This window comes from Dasypus novemcinctus, chromosome X (assembly GCF_030445035.2).
Source record: "Dasypus novemcinctus isolate mDasNov1 chromosome X, mDasNov1.1.hap2, whole genome shotgun sequence".
Taxonomy (NCBI): Eukaryota; Metazoa; Chordata; class Mammalia; order Cingulata; family Dasypodidae; genus Dasypus; species Dasypus novemcinctus.
The window spans coordinates 59,698,932-59,721,111 of NC_080704.1; the positions used below are offsets into that span (position 1 = coordinate 59,698,932).

At 38.0% G+C, this 22,180-nt stretch overlaps 1 protein-coding gene across 2 annotated transcripts; it reads right to left on the minus strand.

Annotated features, from left to right (window-relative positions):
• Positions 1–130: 130 nt before the first annotated feature.
• Positions 131–19,432, minus strand: LOC101412567 (diphosphoinositol polyphosphate phosphohydrolase 3-beta). Of its 2 annotated transcripts, XR_009184341.1 has the most exons (3): positions 18,614–19,432; positions 14,373–14,452; positions 131–995 (listed from the first exon to the last, which is right to left on the minus strand). XR_009184341.1 is itself a non-coding variant. In XM_004451262.4 (1 exon), exon 1 carries the CDS (start codon positions 19,105–19,107, stop codon positions 18,613–18,615), a length of 495 nt encoding a protein of 164 aa, XP_004451319.1. In that variant the 5' UTR covers positions 19,108–19,207. The 2 variants fall into 2 exon arrangements, 1 of the variants encoding a protein (XP_004451319.1); XM_004451262.4 differs by lacking the exons at positions 131–995; positions 14,373–14,452 and having other exon boundaries at positions 18,613–19,207.
• Between the last annotated feature and the right edge of the window lie 2,748 nt (positions 19,433–22,180).

The window sequence follows — 22,180 nt, forward strand, 5'->3', positions numbered from 1 at the left end:
AAAGAACAAAACATGGAGGCCCACTCTCATTACTATGGATTGTGCTAGAAGTTATACATAGGGCAATGGGGCAAGAAAAATAAATAAAAGGTATCCAAATTGGAAAATAAGAAGTAAAACTCTCACTATGTGCAGATGACATGATTCTATATTAGAAAACTCCAAAATATCTATGACAAAGCTACTAGAGATAATAAATGAGTTCATTAAACTGGCAACATACAGTATCAACAAATAACAATCAGTAGTGATTTTATACCCCATAAATGAACAATCTGAAGAGGAAATTTTTTTAAAAATCTATTTACAATAGCAACAAAAACCAGCATATATCAAGGAAATAATTTAACCAGGAATGTATAAGAACTGTACTCAGAAAACTAGGAAATGGTGCTAAAAGTAATCAAAGAAGATCCAAACAAAGGGATGGACACTCTGCCTCATGAATTGGAAGACTAAATATTGTTAAGATGTCAATTCTACCCAAATTGATTTATAGATTCAAAACAATCCCAATAAAAATTGCAACAGCCTACTTTATAGAAAAAGAAAAGTCAATTACTGAATTTATTTGAAAGCAAATGGGGCTCTGAATCCCTAAAAACATCCTTAAAAGAAAAGTGAAGTTGGAGGCTTCACACTTTCTGACCTTAAAGCATATTACTTAGCTACAGTGGTCAAAACAGCATGGTATTGGCAGAAAGATAGACACATTGATCAATTCAATTGAATTGAAAATTCATAAAAAGATTCTCACGTCTACTGTTAACTGATTTTTGACAAGCCTACTAAGTCCACTTTACTGGGACATAAGAGTCTCTTCAACAAATGGTGCTGGGAAAACTGGACATCCATAATGAAAAGAAGGAAAGGGAACTCCTGTATCTCTCCCTATACAAGAATAAATGCAAAATGGATTGAAGAGGAGTGGGTGTAGCTCAGTTGTTGAGTGCCTGCTTCACATACGAGATCCTGGATTCAATTCCTGGTACCTCCTGAAAAAAAAAAGATCAAATACATTAACTAACATAAAAGCTAGGACCATAAAACTCCTAGAAGATATTGTAGGCAAGCAGCTTCAAGGTTTGGTAGTAGAAGGTGGGTTCTTAGACGTCACACCTAAAGTACAAACAATGAAAGAAAAAATAGATAAATGGGACCCATCAAAATCACACTTTTGCACCTCAAAAACCTATCAAGAGAGTGAAAATGCATCCTACTAAATGGGAGAAAATATTTGGAAATTACATATCTGATAATGGTTTAATTTCCATGTTATATAAAGAGATCTTACAACTCAATAATATAAAAACAAGCAATCTAATTAAAAAATGACCAAAGACTTGAATAGACAGTTTTCCAAAGATGTGATACAAATGGCAAAAAACACATGAAAAGATATTCAACATCACTAGCTATTAGGATAATGAGAACTACAATGAGCTATCATTTCACCCCTCTTTGAAATGTCACTATTAAAACACAGGGAAGTCATCCCTGAAAAAATGTCTACAGATACTCTGGAGGATGATAAAGACTGGAGGACTCCACAAATGCTGAATTGGATAAAGGGGAAAATAACAGATCCAGTACCTTAAACCTGAAAGTGAACATGCATTGTTAAAGTAACTTGTAGTTTGTAGAGGTATGTGGATAATTATAATACTTCAGGAGACTTCTGGGAAGATGGTGTACTAGAAAGACAAGGGACTCTCTTCTCCAGAAAAATAGCTAAAGGACAGGCTGAAATAGCCTAGTAAAAGATCTTCTAGGGTTTAGGACACCAGGCAAAGGTTGGACTCCATCCAGAGAAGAGAGGAACAAAGGAAAATTGTGACTATAGAACAACCCCCAGATATTGGTTCCTTTGAAGGCTAAAGAGACCCATGAGAGTTATGGCCATGGCCGATGGGGTTAACTACCAGGGCAGATGGCCCCTCTTTGGAAATGGTGGTTATGTGTGATGAATCTGGACTCAGATGGGATCTCCCTTCATAAGACTTTCATGCTAATGTGCTGGAGGTGCAGTTAACGTTGGGATTTAAGATATATTTAGGGGATTTGAATCTCTGGACTGACAATGTGATAGCCAGGTCCTGAACCTCAACAGACTCCAGCACCTACAATCTGATTTATTGGACTTACCGCACTCAGCTAAGATGGAGTTGAAGAAGGACAATCACCACACCATGGAGCCTAGAGTGATTACAACTGAAAATGGGAGGATTGCATCCAGCATCCATGTGGAATTTGAGCCTCCTCTTGACATAGAGGTGCAATGGACACAACCAATCCAATGTCCACATAGAAGAGGTGGTATTGGATTGAGAAAAGTGGACATGGTGGGTGATGGGTATGGGGAAAGGCAGGAAGAGATGAGAGGTGGAGGTGTCTTTGGGACATGGAGCTGCCCTGGATGGTGCTTCAGAGGCAATCACCGGACATTGTAAATCCTCACAGGGCCCACTGGATGGAATGGGGGAGAGTATGGGCCATGATGTGGACCATTGACTATGAGGTGCAGAGGTGCCCAAAGACGTACTTACCAAATCCAATGGATGTGTCATGATGATGGGAACGAGTGTTGTTGGGGGGGGAGAGGGGGGGTGGGGGAGAGGGGTTGAATGGGACCTCACATATATATTTTTGATGTAATATTATTACAAAGTCAATAAAAAAAAAAAAAAGAACTGTGAGTTGAAACCAGCAGCTGCTGCTGACACAGCACCACTCCCCACACTAAAGGACTTTAGAATTCTTGGGAGTCTGGGCCTGCAACTACAGACAAAGGGGGCTCCAAGGATCTACCATCCCAGGAAAGAGGAAAGAAGGGACATAGACTAAGGTTGACTCAGCTCCTGACCCACAAGTTTGGTCTGCTATGTCCCAGGAGCCCTTCCAGGCTGGGTGTGACCACACACTGGTTTGACCTGGAAGCCAGGAAAGGACTGGAAAAATCTGACCCGCGCAACCTCCCTCTCATCTAACTGGAACTAATTGTTGAGGAAGCCCCAGGGAAAGGGAGAGAGAGGGACACAGCCTAAGGCTGACAGCTTTTGACTCACTAATTTGGTCTACTGTGTCCCAGGAGCCCTTCCAGGCCAGGTGGGGCTGCACCACTATTTGCCTTGGGATCCAGCAAGGCCCTAAGATATACAACCTTCCCAATCTCCTCTTTTACTAACAGGACTGATTGTTGAGGACTCAGAGGGAAGTGGAAATATTTCCAACCAAGAAAAGGGAGGGGGCTGTCAGAGAAGGCTGGAAAACTGTCTCAGAGGAAGTTTAAACTACAAGGCTCATAGCCTCCAGACAGGAAATCTTATCACATTGATCTGGTCTGTGTTGCAACAAATATACTCTGACCAGGCATTAAACTGAGAGCTGCCAAAGAGCATCACCTGCTGGCAGACCAAGGAAGTATACCCAAGAAAATTAAAAATAAGTAGGAGAGGCTCTTCCTGGCCTCTATAGCCCCCCTCCCCAAGGCCCTAGGGAGTGACTCTATAACCAATTACTGGGTCCAGTGACCAGTTTTGAGCAGCCAGCAGATCCATCCTAACAATCCATGTCAAGCCAAGAAACAAAGAGCATTGGTAGCACACAGCTTACTGCCACTAAACCCTTACAAAAGAAAGAAATCGAGCATCTGAGTAAGCTACATTATAATCACATGTCTAGATATTAGCAAAAAATTATGAGCCATATTTAAAAAAATAGACAAAATGGCCCAAGAAAAGAAATATATTCAAAGCCCCAGATGCCGCTGACAACAAAGCCTCAGAAGAGAGGCAGAATTTGAGAGAACTAATCAACAAGATGCACACAAATTTCCAAAATCAAATTAATGACTTGAAAGGCAATATGGTCAAAGAGATAAATTACATCAAGAAGACATTGAGTAAGTGCAAAGAAGAATTTAAATCCTAAACAGAAAACTAACAGTGCTCATGGGAATGAAAGACACAATAGATGAGCTCAGAAACTCATTTGAGTTTGCCTCTATACTCAAAATTATAGAAGAAAGAATAAGTGATATTGAAGACAGAACAGCTAAAATTGAAGATAGAAAAGAACAGAGAGAAAAGAATGGAAAAAAATTGAGTAGGGGCTTAGAGAGTTGAATGACAACACAAAACACAACAACACACATGTCATGGTAGTTCCAGAAGAAGAGAAGGGAAAAGGGGCAGAAAGAGTATTTGAGGAAATCATAGCTGAAAATTTCCCAGTTCTCAAAAAAGAAATGAACTTACATGTCCAAGAAGCACACCATATCCCAATCAGAATAAATCTGAATAGACCTACTCCAAGACACATACTACTCAGAATGTCAAATGTCAAAAATAAAGAGAAAATTCTCAGAGCAGCAGGTGAGAAGCAAACCATCACATACAAGAGACGTCCAGGAGGACTTAGTGCAGGTTTCTCTTCAGAAACCATGGAGGTGAGAAGACAGTGGTATGATATAATTAGGATATGGAAAGAGAAAAACTGCCAACCAAGAATTCTTTATCCAGCAAAATTGTCCTTCAAATATGAAGGTGAGTGTAAAATATTCACAAACAAACAGACACTAATAGAGATTGCAAAACAGAGTCCACCTTTGCAGGAAATATTAAAGGAAACCTTAGAACCTGAAAGAAAAAGACAGGAGAGAAAGGCTTGGAGGAGAATATAGAAGAAATAATACCAAAAAGGATAACCTAAAGAGTAAAAAGAGAAACAAAAATAAGATATGACATTTGAAAAGCAAAAATAACATGGAGGAAGTAAATAGTGCATTTACAGTATTATGAATGAATGTGAATGAATTATACTTTCCAATCAAAAGAAACAGCCTGACAGAATGGATAAAAAACAAACAAGCCATGAGCCATCCATATGTTGCTTACAAGAAACTCACCTTAGACCCAAGTATACAAACCAGGTGAAAGTAAGAGGTTGGTAAAAGATAGTCCATGTGAATAGTATCCAGAAAAGAGGAGGGGTAGCTATACTAATATCAGACAAAACAGACTTTAAATGTGAAAGTTATAAGAGATACTGAAGGCCATTATATATTAGTAAAAGGAACAATCCACAAGGAAAATATAAGTCATAAGTACATATGCACCTAACCAGGGTGCCCCAAAATACATGAGACAAACTCTGGGAAAACTGAAGGGAAAAACAAACATCTCTACAATAATTTTTGGAGATTTCAACACCCCACTCACATCATTAGATAGAATAACTAGACAGAAGATCAACAAGGAAACAGAGAACTTGAACAATATAATAAATGAGTTAGACGTAACAGATATACAGAATACTGCATCCAAATTAAGCAGGTTATACATTCTTCTCAAGTGCCCATAGATCTTTCTCCAGGATAGACCACATGGTAGGGCACAATGGAGCTCTCAATGAATATAAGAAGACTGAAATTATATGAAGTACCCCCTCAAATCATAATGGAGAAAAACTGGAAATCAATAATAGACAGGAAAAAAGTAAATTTGCAAATGTGTGGAGGCTGAACAACACATTTCTAAATAAACAGTGGTTATCAAAGAAGAAATTGAAAGTGAGATCAGTAATTATATTGAGAAAAATGAAAATGAGAACACAGAATATCAAAACTTATGGGACACAGCAAAGGTCATCTTGAGAGTGAAACTGATAGCCCTAAATGCCTATATTAAAAAAGAAGAGGGAAGCGGACTTGGCCCAGTGGTTAGGGCATCCGTCTACCACATGGGAGGTCCACAGTTCAAACCCTGGGCCTCCTTGACCGGTGTGGAGCTGGCCCACGTGTAGTGCTGATGTGCGCAAGGAGTGCCCTGCCACGCAGGGTTGCTCCCCATGTAGGGGAGCCCCATGCGCAAGGAGTGGGCCCCATAAGGAGAGCTGCCCAGCACGAAAGAAAGTGCAGCCTGCCCAGGAATGGTGCTGCCCACACGGAGAGCTGACACAGCAAGATGACGCAACAAAAAGAAACACAGATTCCTATGCCGCTAACAAAAACAGAAGCAGACAAAGAAGACAACGCAGCAAAAGAGACACAGAGAACAGACAACCAGGGTGGAGGGGGGCGGGGGGAGGAGAAATAAATAAATAAATCTTAAAAAAAAACAGAAAAAGCTAAACTAAAAGATTTAACTGAACAACTAGAGCTAGAGAAACTAGAAAAAGAACAGCGAATGAATACCAAAGCAAGCAGAAGGAACGAAATTAGAAATATGAGAACAGAAATAAATGAAATTGAGAACAACAACAAAAAAAGCAATAGAGAAAATCAACAAAACCAAAAGCTGGCTCTTTGAGAAGATCAATAAAATTGACAACCCCCTAGCTGGACTAACAAAGAAAAAGGGGAGAAGATGCAAATAAATACAATCAGAAATGAAAGGGGGGAATTTACAACTGACCCCATAGAAATTAAAAGAATCGTAAAAGGATATTATGAGAAACTGTATGCCAACAAACTAGACAACATAGATGTAATGGACAAATTCCAGAAATGCACAACCAACCTATAATGACACTACAGGAAATACAACAACTTCAAAAACCAATCACATTTAAGGAGATTGAATCTGTCATCAAAAATCTCCCAGCAAAGAAGAGTCCAGGACCAGATGGCTTCACAGGTGGATTCTACCAAGTATTTCAAAAAGAATTAACACCAATCCTGTTGAAACTCCTCCAAAAAATTGAAAAGAAGTGAAAATTACACAACACTTTTTAAGAAGCCAACATCACCCTAATACCAAAGCCAGAAAAATGATACTACAAGAAAAGAAAATTACAGACCAATCTCTCTAATGAACATAGATGCAAAAATTCTCAACAAAATACTTGCAAGTCAAATCCAACAGCATATCAAAAGACATACACATCACAAACAAGTGGAATTAAGTCGTGGTATGCAAGGCTGATTCAAAATAAGAAAATCAATCAGTATAATGCACCACATTAACAAATTGAAGGAAAAAAAACCACATGATAATCTCAATAGATGCAGAAAAGGCTTTGGCAAAATCCAGCATCCTCTTTTGATAAAAACAATTCAAAAGATAAGAATAGGAGGAAAATTCCTCAATATGATAAGAGCCATATATGAAAAACCCACAGCCAACATCATACTCAGTGGGGAAAGATTGAAAGGTTTCCCTCTAAGGTTGGGAACAAGACAAGGATGCACACTGTCACCACTGTTATTCAATATTGTACTAGATGTTCTAGCCAGGGCAATTAGACAAGAAATAAAATTAAAGGCATCTAGATAGGAAAAGAGGAAGCAAAACTCTCACTGTTTGCAGATGACATGATCCTGTACTTAGAAAGCCATCAAATATCCATGACAAAGCTACCTGATTTAATGAATGAGTTCACCAAAGTGGCAGGATGCAAGATCAATATGCAAAAATCAGTAATGTTTTTGTACACTAGTACTGAACAAGCTGAGGAGGAAATCAGAGGAAAATTCCATTTTCCATAGCAAAAAAAAGGGACTCATATACCTAGGAATTAATTTAACCAAAGAAGTACAGGACTTATATGCAGAAAATTACAAAACAGTGCTAAAAGAAATTTTAAAAGACCTATACAAATGGAAAGACATTCCGTGTTCATGGATTAGAATAAATATCATGAAGATGTTAATCTTACCCAAACTGATTTATAGATTCAATGCAATACAAATAAAAATCCCAACAGCTTACTTTACAAAATTAGAAAAGGCAATTACCAAATTAATTTGGAAGGGAAAGAGCACCCAAATAGGCAAAAGCATTCTAAAAAAGAAGAGCAACATGGGAGGAATTTCACTGCCTGACATTGAAACATATTACAAAGCTACAGTGGTCCAAACATCATGGTACTGGCATAAAGATAGACACATTGATTAGTGGAATAGAATTGAGAACCCAGAAATAAACCCTCACCTATATAGTCAACTGGTATTTGACAAATCTACCAAGTTAATGTTAATGGGACAAAACAGTCTCTTCAACAAATGGTGCTGGGAGAACTGTATATCTATAACCAAAAGAATGAAAGAAGACCCTTACCTCACTCCCTATCCAAGAATCAACTCAAAATGGATCAAAGACCTAAACATAAAATCCAGAACCATAAAAATACTACTAGAAGAAAATGTAGGGAAACATCTTCAAGACATTGTTGTAGGTAGTGGTTCCTTGACCCTTACACCCAAAGCATGTGCAAAAGAAAAAATAGATAAATGGGACCTCTTCAAAATTAAAAACATTTGCACCTCACAGGACTTTGTCAAAAGGGTGAAAAGGCAGCCAACTCAAAGGGAGAAAATATTTGGAAATCACTTATCTGATAAGGGTTTAACAACCACGATATATAAAGAGATGTTACAACTCAACAATAAAAAGAAACAACCCAATTAAAAAATGGCAAAAGACTTGAATAGACATTTGTCCAAAGAAGAAATACAAATGGCAAAATAACACATGAAGAAATGCACAAAACCACTAATGATTAGGGAAATGCAAATAAAAAGTACAAGGAGATATTATTTCATACCTATCAGAATGGCCACTATTAAAAAGAGAACCAGTTATTCTTTATTTCTGTGGGGTCAGTGGTGATATCCTCTTTCTCATTTCTTATTTTGTACATTTACATATTCTATTTTTTCATTAGTCTAGCTAAGGGTTTGTCAATTTTATTGATCTTCTCAAAGAACCAGCTCTTTGTTTTATTTTTTCTACCATTTTCTTATTTTCTATCTCATTTAGTTTGGCTCTGATCTTTGTTATTTATTTCTTTCTTCTTCCTTTGGGGTTAGTTTGTTGTTTTTCTACTATTTCTTCCAAGCATTCGGTTAGGTTTTCAAATTTAGCTCTTTCTTCTTTTTTGATGTATGAATTTATGGCTATGAATTTCCCTCTCATTACAGCTTTTGCTGCATCCCATAAGTTTGGATATGTTGTGTTATCATTTGCATTAGTTTCAAGGTAGTTACTGATTTCTTTTGAGATTTCCTCCTTAACCCACTGTTTGTCTAAGAGTGTATTGTTTAACTTCCATATCTTGGAACCAAGAGTGCCTATAACTGCAAGGAGAATTGCAGCCATCAACCATGTGGAATCTAAGTCCCTCTTAGTATAGAGGTGGAGTGGACATCACCATCCCAGGATCCTCAGAATGGAGGAATAAAATATGGATTAGAGTGGACTTACTTGTATTCTACTATAGAATGATTGTGACTAGTAATGGAAGAAATTGTAACATTGATATGGATAAAGTGGCCATGGTAATTGCTGAGGGCAGGAAGAGGGAAGAAGAGATCTGATGTGGGGGCATTTTTGGGACTTGGAGTTATCCAAAATGATATTGCAGGGACAGATGCTGAACATTATATATCCTGCCAAAACCCACTGAATGTACTGGGGGAAGATGTAAACTACAATGTAAACTATAATCCATGCGGTGCAGCAGTGCTCCAAAATGTATTCACCAAATGCAGTGAATGTGCCACAATGATGAAAGAGGTTGTTGATGTGAGAGGAGTGGGGAGGGGAGGGTGTAGGTTATATGGGAACCTCTTATATTTTTTAAGGTAACATTTTTTCTGACCCATATATTTTCAAAAAAATACAATTAAAAAACAAATAAAAATTTTTTAGAAAGAGAACTACAAGTGTTGGAGAGGATGTAGGGAGATATGAACACTTATTCACTGTTGGTGGGAATGCAGAATGGTACAGCCACTGTGGAGGACTGTTTGGCAATTCCTAAAGAAGTTGAATATAGAGTTGCCCTGTGACCCTGCAATACCTCTACTGGGTATATACCCAGAAGAACTGAGAGCAGTGACCTGAACAGACATCTGCACACCAATGTTCATAGCGACATTATTCACAATTGCCAAAAGTTGGAAACAAGCCAGGTGTCCATCAACAGATGAATGGATAAACAAACTGTGGTCTAATTACACAATGGAATATTACGCAGTTGTAAGAAGAAATGAAGTCATAAAGCATACAACAACATGGATGAACCTGGAGGACATTATGTTGAGCAAAGCAAGCCAGACACAAAAGGACAAATACTATATGACTGAACTACTATGAACCAAATATGTTATGAAACATATTGTATGACTCAAGAAAAACTTATAGGTATCCAGTACATTTAATTGAGAAATGTATGTTTTTATTCATGTGTTTTCTTTTTAATTTTTAATTGTTTATATTTTCAACTATTAAATGTACTAAATAAAGTAAAAAAAAAAAGAATACAGCCCAGACTGACCTAATTACTAAATTGTCCATTAGAGAGTGCGATGCCACTGCTACTACCATGGGCTAAGGATGACTTCGCAATCTACTATTTATGTCTTAATAACACCTAAAAAATGAGGTCTAAATGTTTATCGGGTAGATAAATGGAAAAGGAAAAGAGAAAACAGTTTCAAATCCTTCCCTAAGCCCTCTATCCTCTCTATGCTTGTCCCAGAAAAGTCTAAACTTCCAGAGGTCCTAACCTGCTTCTTCTTCGTTACTGTTGTAGGCTTACACACAGCAGTGTTAATGGCTTTTCCTGAAACATGGTTGTCTATTCCATTCACTGTTTCCCATCCCAGAAAGAGAGGACCACTGAGTTCAATACATTGTCATTTATTTATTTTTCCTTCTTCATTGTGCAGAACATGAACTTTGGAGTAAGACAAACCTGAATGTCCATCCCCAACTCACCACCTTCTAGCTCTCTAATTCATCATATTGATTTCAGGTTTATACCTTTAATTCTGGGAATATAAGTCTGAGATACTGCGATTTAAGTTTCAGGAAAAGTGTTCCCTTCTCCATGGGTCTGGGAATTGTTACATCCATTATTTGAAACTGTAAACTCAGTTTTTGGTGGTGATGGGGAGTAGGGTTGGGGGGAGACCTTCCCAGGTAATTTAGAGTCAACCTGCCAAGGGAACTAGTCTAGCAATGGAACCTAGAAAAGGTTTGACCTATGCAGCTGTAAACTCTGTTTTTGGTATTATGTTTCTCTCACATAATCTGGTAATTTTCAATAAAATCTCATTAAAAGTTATAGCCTGGTCTTTGGTGTGTTATAATAATTTAGGGAAAGTAAGGGCACTTTCTTGGGGTTAAAAGGTACAAGGGTATGAGCAGGAATCCCTTTCCTGATGCCAGATTGGTGGTGTCCTTGTTCACCAGTTGAAAGCTCCTGTGCACAGAGGAGCAGCAACCTCATGAGGGTCACAGGCTGCTGAGGTATGGTAACTTGCTGAGGATCCAGAGAAGACAGGAGGATCTTTCTGGAAAACAGGCAAGGCTTACTTTTAGCTCATACATTATAATTGTGTGAACTATTAAAAGGGCACACCCTCTGAATTGGTGCCTGATCCCCAGCCTTAATGTTTGGTTAGTAGAAAGTTTGTGTGGGAATTAGGAAAGCAAACAAAGAACTGGCCAATCCTGCCCTGCTCCAGGATCACTGCACTTGTTCATGGCAGAAGCAGCACAAATTCCATGATGGCCCTAAGCACTAGCCTAGAAAATTCTGGGAAATAACAAGGTACCTGTATGGTGTATGACTTACAAAAAAGGGTCATGAATTTTGAGAAATATTCAGGTGGTTTGGGCTCACCTGTGCCATACTAGTTTGCATATATTTACACAAGCAAAGAAAGGCTGGACTTGAATATATTTTTAATCTCCAAATTTGGTTATGTATGGTTAGAGGTATCACATGTCATTTTTTTTTTGACAGATATCACAATGCCTTTATTTCTGTCACAAAGTGCTAATAGCCAGGTAGATTTAGGTGAATAATGTTTTTTGTTTTATTTTCTCTCTTTCTTTATTTTTTTTAATGTTACATTCAAAAAATATAAGAGGTTCCCACATACTCCCCACCCCTCTTACTCCACTCCTCCCAAATCAACAACCTCTTTCATCATCATGGGACATTCATTGCATTTGGTGAATATATTTTGGAGCACTGCTGCACCACATGGATAATGGTTTACATTGTAGTTTACCCTCTTCCCCAGCCCACCCAGTGGGCCATGGCAGGACATACATCTGTCCTTGCAGTATCACACAGGACAATTCCAAGTCCTGAAAATGGCCTCACATATCTCCCTACCCTCAGCAGCTACCATGGCCACTTTCTCCACATCAATGCTACGATTTCTTCCATTACTATATTCCATCACAACAGTTCCATAGTAGAATATCAGTAAGTCCACTCTAATCCATACTCTATTCCTCCATCCTGTGGACCCTGGGACGGTTATGTCCACTCCATGTCATTTTTTGACTCATATATTCTTTTTGGAATTTGCCAAATTTTCTGAAATTAAGGTGAATTAATTTTGTAATCAGAAAAAGAATGTTAGTATCATTTTGTAAAAGGATAAAGCGTGGGTCCCCTCTGGAACCTAAGTATATGTCTGCCACTCAGGTTCAAAGTTTTCTGGGCATGTGTGGCATACTGGTGGAGTTACAGGTCTTTTTGCATGTGAAACTGGGGTGCCTCCAAGGAAATAAATCAATATGGGAAGAGCACATTTGACAACAAGTTTAGCTCTAGAACAAAATCTGGGATTTTGGAGGAATAAAACCTAGGTTCTCTCTGGGTTGTGGATTTGTCTTGGCTGACCAGCCTTTTCTCTACATAAATCAAAGAGAGAGGGGGGTCCTACCAGTAAATTATGAAAATTGGTTTTTCTTTCAAATTTTATTACAGAAAAAATTTCAAGCATATATAAAAGTATAGAGAATAGTATAATGAACTCCCAAATATCCATCACACAGATTCAACAATTATCAATTCATACAAAATCTGGTTTCATCTATGCTCTCACTTGCCCCACCCTTAGATTATTTTGAAGAAAATAGCAGCAGCTCATCATTTCATCTGACAGTCCTCAGTACACTTCTCTAAAGGATAAGAAATTTTTAAAAACATAACCACAATATTATATCACAAACAACAAAAACAATAATAATTTGGGAAGATCTTTTTCAAATTCTGAAAGATTTGGAGGCATAATCAGTGCATTTTACTGGGGATGGGTACAATACTAAAATGGAGCCCACATTTTTTTTGTTCTAATGGCTTTTTAATAACACAAAAGCACTATCATATCAAAGCCATTTTAGGACTTTGTAGGATGCTGAGAAAGAGTGCTGACATCACACACCCCATGAAAAAAATTCCTTAAAATTTCCTCTAAATATGTTTTTCATTTTCTTAAAAGCTCCCTCCTGGAGGCAGTTGACCCAAATTCTCTCTTTTTAAATCCTTCATTTCCTGTTCCTCACTTACAGCAGCCTCCTTCTCCCATGCCTTTACCAAGTCACAAAAATTTAGCTCTCTTACTCTGCCCTTTGCTTGCATTCACACATAGAAAACTACCAGGTGGGTAGTTCAGCATTAGCTGAGCATATTAGAAAAGGGGCTGAGAACTGTGGTCAAATGAATCAGTAAGAGAAGCAAAAGAAATCCAGGCAAACTAAATGACATAATTAACTTAGAAATTGCCTACACTGCAATCTTTGTTGGCACAAGCATCAAATAATAGTGTACCCTGAATACATAAAATGGAAAAACAATGTTTTCTTCAAGGAGATGTTAAGATAACATGTAAGAAGTGGTTAGGACATTGCAAAAAATTAAATTTAATATTTGTATATAGTTTTAAATTTTATTTTTATAAAAACTCACAATATTATCTTGTGTTCATTGTTTTCGTTTTTACAGTTATCTTTATAGCAAGTGATATATTTGGAATAAAATTTTAAGTAAATTAACAATAATATAAAAGCAGTAAATTTGTTATGAAAAGGACTGATTCTACAAAATGGTGCCCTAAGTCATGGGGTAAACTTACAGCTGTGCTAACCACTAGGGGGTATGACATAGAAATACAAATAATAACTCTTGTCCTCACACATCTTACAACTGCCTTGAAATGTTTCTGAAACAACAAGCCACACACATGGTGTCTAGATGGAATATACTCTACTAGCACCAGATTGGAAGAAGACTGTTTTCCCATACAGTGATTACAAAATATTAATTGAATCAAAGAAACTTCAGTGATACCAATCATATTTCAAGTAGTGTCTCAGGTGCAGGATACTCACAGAGATTGAGGAAACATGGTCCTCACTCGTAGGGATATCATAGTCTAATGGAGAAGGCAGACACATCATTAAAACACAACAAAAGGCTATTGTTGCTGAATTAAGCATCTTTTCACATAAAACAGGACAACAACCAGAGCAAAAAGAGTCAGTGTAATAGTCAGGGAAGGAGTGTCCCAAGATGTAGGAGGAAAACCAGGTGAGCTGTCTCCTTGGGAACATGGAAACGCTCACCTGTACTTGACAATTCCACTGATCACTGGATTCACATCAATGGTTCTTTCAAAGAAATTCTGAACATTTTTGCTGTTCATCTGGAAAGACAAACCAACATATAATTAGCAAGCTTATACTAATTTCACAGTTATTCCAATTTAAAATTTTACTGATGGCCTACTATATGCTAATCAAACACTTTGCACTTGGAAAGCCTTCACCAAATTATCTAATGCAGATGCAAGTCTAGATTAACAGTTGAGGGAGTAACTAGCCAATATATATTATGAAACGAAAACATCAGGAAAGTACTTATGCTAGAAGTTTTGTGAAAGGGGAATGGACATCTGACACACACAAAATAAATCCTAACTTCCAGGTACTGGACTCTAGGCTTGCAGAAATAATTCAGACTGGTTCCCACCCAACAAAGAATTCACATTCTTGTGGCACATAGCCATACAAATAGATAATTACAATAAATTGTGTGAATCATGACACAAAAGACAGTTTCTTAACCCAGGTGGTCAGGAAAGGCTTCTCACAGTGAGATGGTTCATGAAGTATTTATTTTTATTATAGCCAATGAAAGATTTTTTTAAAAGATTAATAAATCACTAAGCAATAATTAGAACCAGTTCTCAACCTTAGGTCTGTCTGATCTCAAATTCCCAGTGTAGTTTCTATCGCATCAGGCAATCTCTCATAATAATATCAGTCACTATCGTGGCTTTACTTCTTTTATTGCTATTTGCCCATAAATGTTTAAAATTTGCTAAACGTAATATAGTAATATAGTAGTTCATCAGGAAACAACAATCCAGAAGCTATTGATAAAACTCTTTATGGTAGTGTCTGGTCGCAGTCTCCCCCACAAGAGAAGCTTAGGGTTAAAAATTCTGCCCAGTCATGAGGCCAGACTTTCACCTAACTTTTCCAAGATAACAGCTGTTTCCGAGGAACTATTCTCTCTTAAGACTGGAAACCACTTAGAGAGCAGAAACAGAAGGGCAGCTCCAGCTTCCAAGCCCTTACTATTGAGTTAAGGACCCCATTTTCCCTGGAAGGAGCCTCCAGTGTGAGTGTCACTTTCAAGACAATTGCTCCTGCCTATATATTTCTAAATATAAACAAATTGGCCTTAACTATTCCTCTTAAATGAAATCATGCAAGATAATTAAAAACCTTTATACCAACTGTCTCAAATGAATCTATGCAAAAAAATAAAGCAAATGAATTATTTTATAACAACTTTATCCTTTCAGTTTGCTTCTTTTAGATATGGACAACAGATTTTATATATCTATATCTACATCCACACATATGATTTCTTGAAAAAAATTATTCTTGGTTGCAGAGACAGTAACAATTTTGTATACAGTGTATCTATATTAACTTCTTTCTAATGTTTCTTCTCTAGCCATTAACTGGAATAAAGCACTTGACCAATTGAAAATATCAGCTGTTTATAAAATATCCAGAAATTATCTTTCTCATGTCTGCAAACGTCAATTATCTGTAGAGAAAACTGTTTTTCCTTTTTTTGTCAAGGAGAGGGTTGAAAAACTTAGCTGTGCCCTTTTTAGTGCCATCACCAAACATGCTCTTAGAAAGTGAAAACCCCAACAGTATATTAATCTGGAGCACTGAGGTGTTAGAAATTTTCTATATACACCTTCTGGTCATGTGTTTTAGCCTGAAACTCTTGATTTTAAGTCTTTGGGGGGAAAAAAAGTTTCTTCTTAGGATTCTTAATTATTTTGACTGGACTAAGTCCCAGAGAATATTTCACAAGAACCACTTATATTAACCTAACAGTAACCTTAACAAATAGCATTACACAATCTAAATGTTTTGGGAGGGAAAAGGAAAAAAAAATATTTGTGGCTAACAATTCTTAAGAGTTGGTTAACATGAATATTGTGCATTTTTGCCTTTAAGAAGCAAATAAGATGCTGTACTATAACAAATAAGGATATTAAATGCAAGGTAAGCTTCCCAAATACTTGTACATCAGATCAGGTGGAAGAAGTTTTATTTACAAAAAGGCCCATAAAGTAAGAATCTAGTATATGTGCTGTGTTAATGTTGATGTAGAATTTAGGAATCTTCTTGAATAAGTAGGTTCTCAGGAAAAATATTTTGGTCTTGAGACTGTTTTAATAGAAAAAATAAATTTGTTTGGAATTAAAAATGCTTCAAAAATTCAAAATATATCACTTTTAGAAATAGAAAAATACTCAATAACTGTATTTAGACTATATAATTAAGATTTTAAAACTGTCATCGGCTTTTAAAAGTCACTCGTTTTCTACTTTATTCTTTTCTTTAACAGACTTAATGCAGAAATACATTTTGTGAACTAAAACTTATATTGTCTTTAGCTGGATTTAAGTGTACAAAAAGATTTGTATTCAAAACAACGGCACAATATTTCCTTTAAAAGTACAACAGCACCCACGTTTTGGCAGCAATAGTATAAAATATTAGCAATTTGTAGAATCACAACATAAATCAAATGAAGAAAAATACTTGAATGCTGTTTAAATGTAAAACACACACAATACACAAGGGGGCAGCAAAAATATATATTCAATATATAAAGTTCAAAAACAGACAACTTTTCCATGGGATTAGAAAGCAGGTGGGCAAGGTAGTGACTGGGATGTTGCATGAGTTAGGCTTTTGGGTTAAAAGTAATGTTCAATTTCTTGAACTGGATGTTCTTACATGTGTGCTCAGTATTTAAAAAATCATTAAGTTTTATGGTAAGTATTTGTGTAGTGCTCTGGACATATGTTGCATATCAGTCAAACATTTAATTTTTTTAACACGCAACATTATTACATTGCTAGCCTTAACTGTTTTAAAACAAATCATTTTGAGTAATTTAATGCTTGAAATTACCATTATTTTCCACTTTGTACTCATTATTTACTAGTAGAATGATTTCAAAATGGTTAAGTGTTATATAAGGAATGACCTTTCCTCTCCAATACCCTCTTCACAAAGTTGGCCTTCCCTCTAATTTCTGACATGGCTGGGAGAATAGAGGGAGCTCCGGAAGGGAGACCTATGTATTTTTAAATGGGAAACCTGGTTTTAAACAAGTTTCAAGGCACATGTAAGAGTTCTTAGTTTGGCACCCAGATAAGTTTGTCTTGACATAAAACAGTTATCTACACTATTTTTAAAAGTTAGTCCAGGTGTCTTGAGAGTTTAAGAAATTTCTTTTCACAGCTGAATATCAAGAAAGCAATCTCACTCAATAATAATGTAATCACTATACAAGATTCCATTCCTGTGATTACTGGTAGCCAGAGAAATTCAACTGAATGCCATTAAATTCAAACATGTGAATTAATTTTCTGTCAAAAACTAGTTCATAGTTCTTCTAGAGTACTGGAAAAGAAGTAACAGGAGTTGGAAGTTGCGCATGCTACAGCGTGTTTCATGAACACAGTTTTCATGATAAGATGTGTATACCTGAATGTGTTTGGCTAACAATAGCTCCACGAGAAGTACCTACTCTATCAGGTAACACTTTGCTAAGCTACACTTGAGCTAAAGGGGAAATGGTCATTTCAAGCAAAGAGTGAATAAATCATTAATTGCATTATTTTTGAAAATCAAATGATCTGCATATGAATAAACAAAAAAAAATTCCAAAAAGCACAAATTAGATCCCATTTCCCAGGATAAAACTGTCCAGAGCAGAAAGAGGTAAAATGCCTTTAAGGATTTATTATTTTTTTAAATTCGAAACTGATCATTTAAACCAATTTCTACCACCAAAGGGCTTGCTGTCTCGGGCTAATGACATGAATAAGAAAACAAGTTGGGGGACAGATTACCAAGCTGACCAGATTTTAAAGGCCTCCACTACAAAATAAAAAACGCACACACACTCAACACCCCCATAAATATGTGAAATGTAAAACAAAACACAACGTGCAAGCACACACACAGGGTGAGTAGTTAAGGCACTGTAAAAAAAATGCCATGTGGTTTTGGTTTACCGAAATATTTTACAGTGCTACCAAGAAGGGATTTTCAAAACATCTGAAAAACGTGCGAACTGTCTGAAAGCACTGCCTGGCAATTGAGACAGTTTGCAATCGTGATTCAGGGATTTCTCAAGGAAACAAAAGAAGCTTCCCTCCACCCAGCAAGACCGCACGTGGTATCAGAGGTGCTCCAGGAATTATCTGTTTTAAGGTAGGGGAGAAATCATTAGTCTGTGCAGGATCGGTACATACTAGGGATCGCTATCTGGCAGGGACCGGGCCATGGAGTTTCCATGGGCTGGAGAACCGCCCAGCTTTAGTTTTTCCAGATATTCGGCATGCACGGGCTTGTGGCACTGGAGAACCTTGATCGCATCTTCGATCTTGAACCACTCTCGCTTCCTTCCAATGCTAACCGAATCTTCCCAATCCTCCAGGATCTCAGTGACCGTCAGTACATACACATACGTTCTGTGCTTGCGATCTTGGTTCTGTTCGAATATGCCCAGGAGGCGGCCTAACTTGCCCCTGACTCCCGCCTCTTCGTACACCTCTCGGACTGCTGCACCGTCCGGCTCCTCCTCGGGCTCCATGCCCCCGCCCGGCACGATCCAGCGGTCCGGGTACCGACTGCTACTCACTAACAGCACCTCATCCTCCTGCTCGCTCCGGAAGCACAGGCACGCCGCCCGCTTCTTGAAACCCTCCGGGTCGTAGGTCCGCGTCTGGTTTGGCTTACACTTCATCCTCCAGGCCGACTCCTCCTACGGCTGCTGCTCGGGTCGCCGCCGCCACAAACCGAAGTGCTGGGAAGGGAAAGGGTCGAAGCCTGGAGCGGGGAGGAAGAGTAGCCTGGCGTGTGAGCCCAGGGGAACCGAGGGAAAGATAGGGCGGGGGCGGAACGGCGCGAGCTACGTCAGTCAGTCAGTCAGTCGGGAAGGCAGTTGGTCTGTCCAGCGCGGTGCTGGGGACTGAGGAGGGAAATGAGGATCCCTAGGGCCCAGACGCCAGGGTAGAGGCGTCGCCGCCGCCGCCGCTGCAGCCGCAGCCGTGCCCCCCACCCCCACCCCCGGGAATCCGTAACCCTCTAACGAGCCCACCCGCTTCTCTCGCCAGCGAATCCCGCACTCTCTCAGTTGGGCCGGGTGGGGGATGAGAAAGGAGAGGTAGAATCACGTGCGCGTTCGCGTTCCCATTCACGGGCGCGTTCGCGTGCGAGGGCGAGGGCTGGGGCGAGGGTCTCCATGCTTGCCGCTTGCAAAGCTTCAAGCGGACTGCTCAGGCGTCTCTTACCTCTGGGGCTAGGAATCTCCTTTACACGCAGTTAAATACTCAGCGTAGTGTGATTTTGGTCAAGATTGTTGCAGCGTGTGTCTTAGAGTTAAACGGGGCGATGGTGCGGCTGGACGTTTCTCCTCACCCTCTTAGCCAAGTTGTAGGCAACACACGCGAAATCATTTTACACACAGAAAGGTCAATACCATCATCATCTTCACCCATAATGTACAGCACTAATTCATTTTTATGAAGGCTAGGTTTTGTCACAATGGTCAAACGGTATTCGTGGCAAAACAATGTCTAATCTTTGCTGAGTCACTTCATTTATGGACTCCTGATCTTAGCCATACCAAGTATCTGGACACAGCTCCAAACTAAACATTTTTCTTAAACCCCTGGTTACCTTACTTAATCTTAATTCCTCAGTTTCCTCGTCAGTAAATTCCTAGTCTACTTGTTTAGGCCGCGTTCACTTTGACTGATAGATAAACCTAACAACTGGAGAACCACCTGAAGCAGAGTTTTATTAAACCCCAAGAATCTCCACCTTCAATGCACTCCACCCGTTTCTATCTTTCACACTGATAAACACTGGGTAGGGTTTTGGAAAACAGACCTATGGAAATTCCTTCATATTTTCATGTTGATTTTTAATAAGTGTATTCTTGGGAAACACCTAGGAAACACTGTAAAAATTAAATTCATTTTAATGGTAGAATAAAATATTAAAATTTAAGGTATCAGTAACTTTACTATATACCAACAACCATGGAGAAAATATAATGGGTGGAATGATGTCCTTCACTTTAGCAGTATGAACCACCACAAAAAAGAAAAATAAAACAGAGAGTGATACAAAAAAGTGTCTAGGACTTGGTAGTAGAAAACAATTTTGTTTTATTTTATTCAAAGCTTTTGAAGAAGACTTGAATAAAACGAAGAGCAGTCTAGCAAAGCCAGGAGACTGGACTGATGTCTGGGATAGGGAAGAAACCATCAAAATGGACATACCCAGACCCAGCCACATCCCAGGTCTGCTTCCCATTTACCAGGTACTATCCCCTTGTTTCACCAGAGGAGCAATTTTGTAATCTATTCGGTCACTTCTGCATCAGTTTATACATATTCATATTTATTGAAAAGGAGAGAAATAGGAACAGTATAATATGGAAAAAGGTATTGGCTGGCCTAGTACTGGCAAAGTCATAGCATGCTTCTGGCTAAGAAGATCCACAACTTACAGCTTTAATGCAATTGCATTGAAATTTTCAAATTAGTTTTATTTTCAGAACTTTATAAATGAGTTTTACCATATACCTATTAGAGCAATAGAGCGATAATAGCTGTTACTTTTTTGAAAGAATAAAAACAATTTTCAAGAGCATAGCCATTTCACCATTAGCCAATTGCTAGACATGTGAGTGAAGCCATCCTAGACCATCCAGCCCCACTTAGCTGATAGGATGCTCACCACAGATGCATAAGTGAGCCTAGCTGAATAAAGCAAAACCATGCACCTAAGCCCAGCTGATCTAGTTGACCTGAAGAATTTTGACCACAGTAAATGATTGTTGTTAAATGTCACTGAATTTAGGGGTGGTTTGTTATGCAGCAAAAAAAACAGCTGAAGCACCTGTCAACTGCCATCCATTAAAATCCAAACAAAAGTAATTAGAGAAGGAGAAATATTTTTATAGTAGAAATTTAACCTCTTTTTAAAGAGGTTGACATTTAACTTACCCTGGGGTCAGAAGGAAAGGGATGAGATTATGGTTACTAATATTTATTAAGTCCTGCCTATGTGCCAAACCTGTGTTAAATCTTTTCTCTTATTAAATACTCAGAGCATTTCATCAAGGCAGTTATTATTTTCATATTTTATAGAAAAGAAAATCAAGGTGTAGAATGGAGTTCGAATTTGAGTTCAAATTTTCATGTCTCCTATTCTGTGCACTCACACTTCCACCATCTCTTTTCTAAAGAAATATTTTATCAAGGGAAATGACTTGTTATGATGTTGTTTGATGATGTTCAGAGTTCACTTCTTAGGTAAGGTCATCACTTGTTAAGAAGCACTGAGATCAGTGAGATATTTTCTGTATTCTTCTTCTACACAATATAGTGAAAAGAGCACTTGAGTGCCTATCTCATTTACACCAATTAATAACTATGTCACCTTGATGCATTACTTAATAATTTAGAGCTTAAACTTTCCCTGCAATCATAAAATAGAATGAAATGGCACAGAAGATATTTTATTTTTCCATCACTCGAGGCAACGAATTGGATAAAATTTGCACCTTCACAACTGACTCAATGATGTTCATTATGGATTACTATGTCATTTTTGTATTAATGGATATATATATATCGTGCATCCAGTGTTGAAGGAAGTAAGGAAAAAATCTGGCCGTCATTCATTTAAGTGGCTCATGTCAAAATAACCACGACAGAAGTCACATCAGAGAAAATTTTAACTTTTTTCTGGTACATGAGTAGTTTCTGTAGAACTTTTGGATGCTAAAGTCGGAAAGAACTACC

Coding starts and splice junctions, on each gene's coding strand:
- LOC101412567 (XM_004451262.4), bottom strand. CDS start 19,107: ATGAAGTGTAAGCCAAACCAGACGCGGACCTACGACCCGGAGGGTTTC.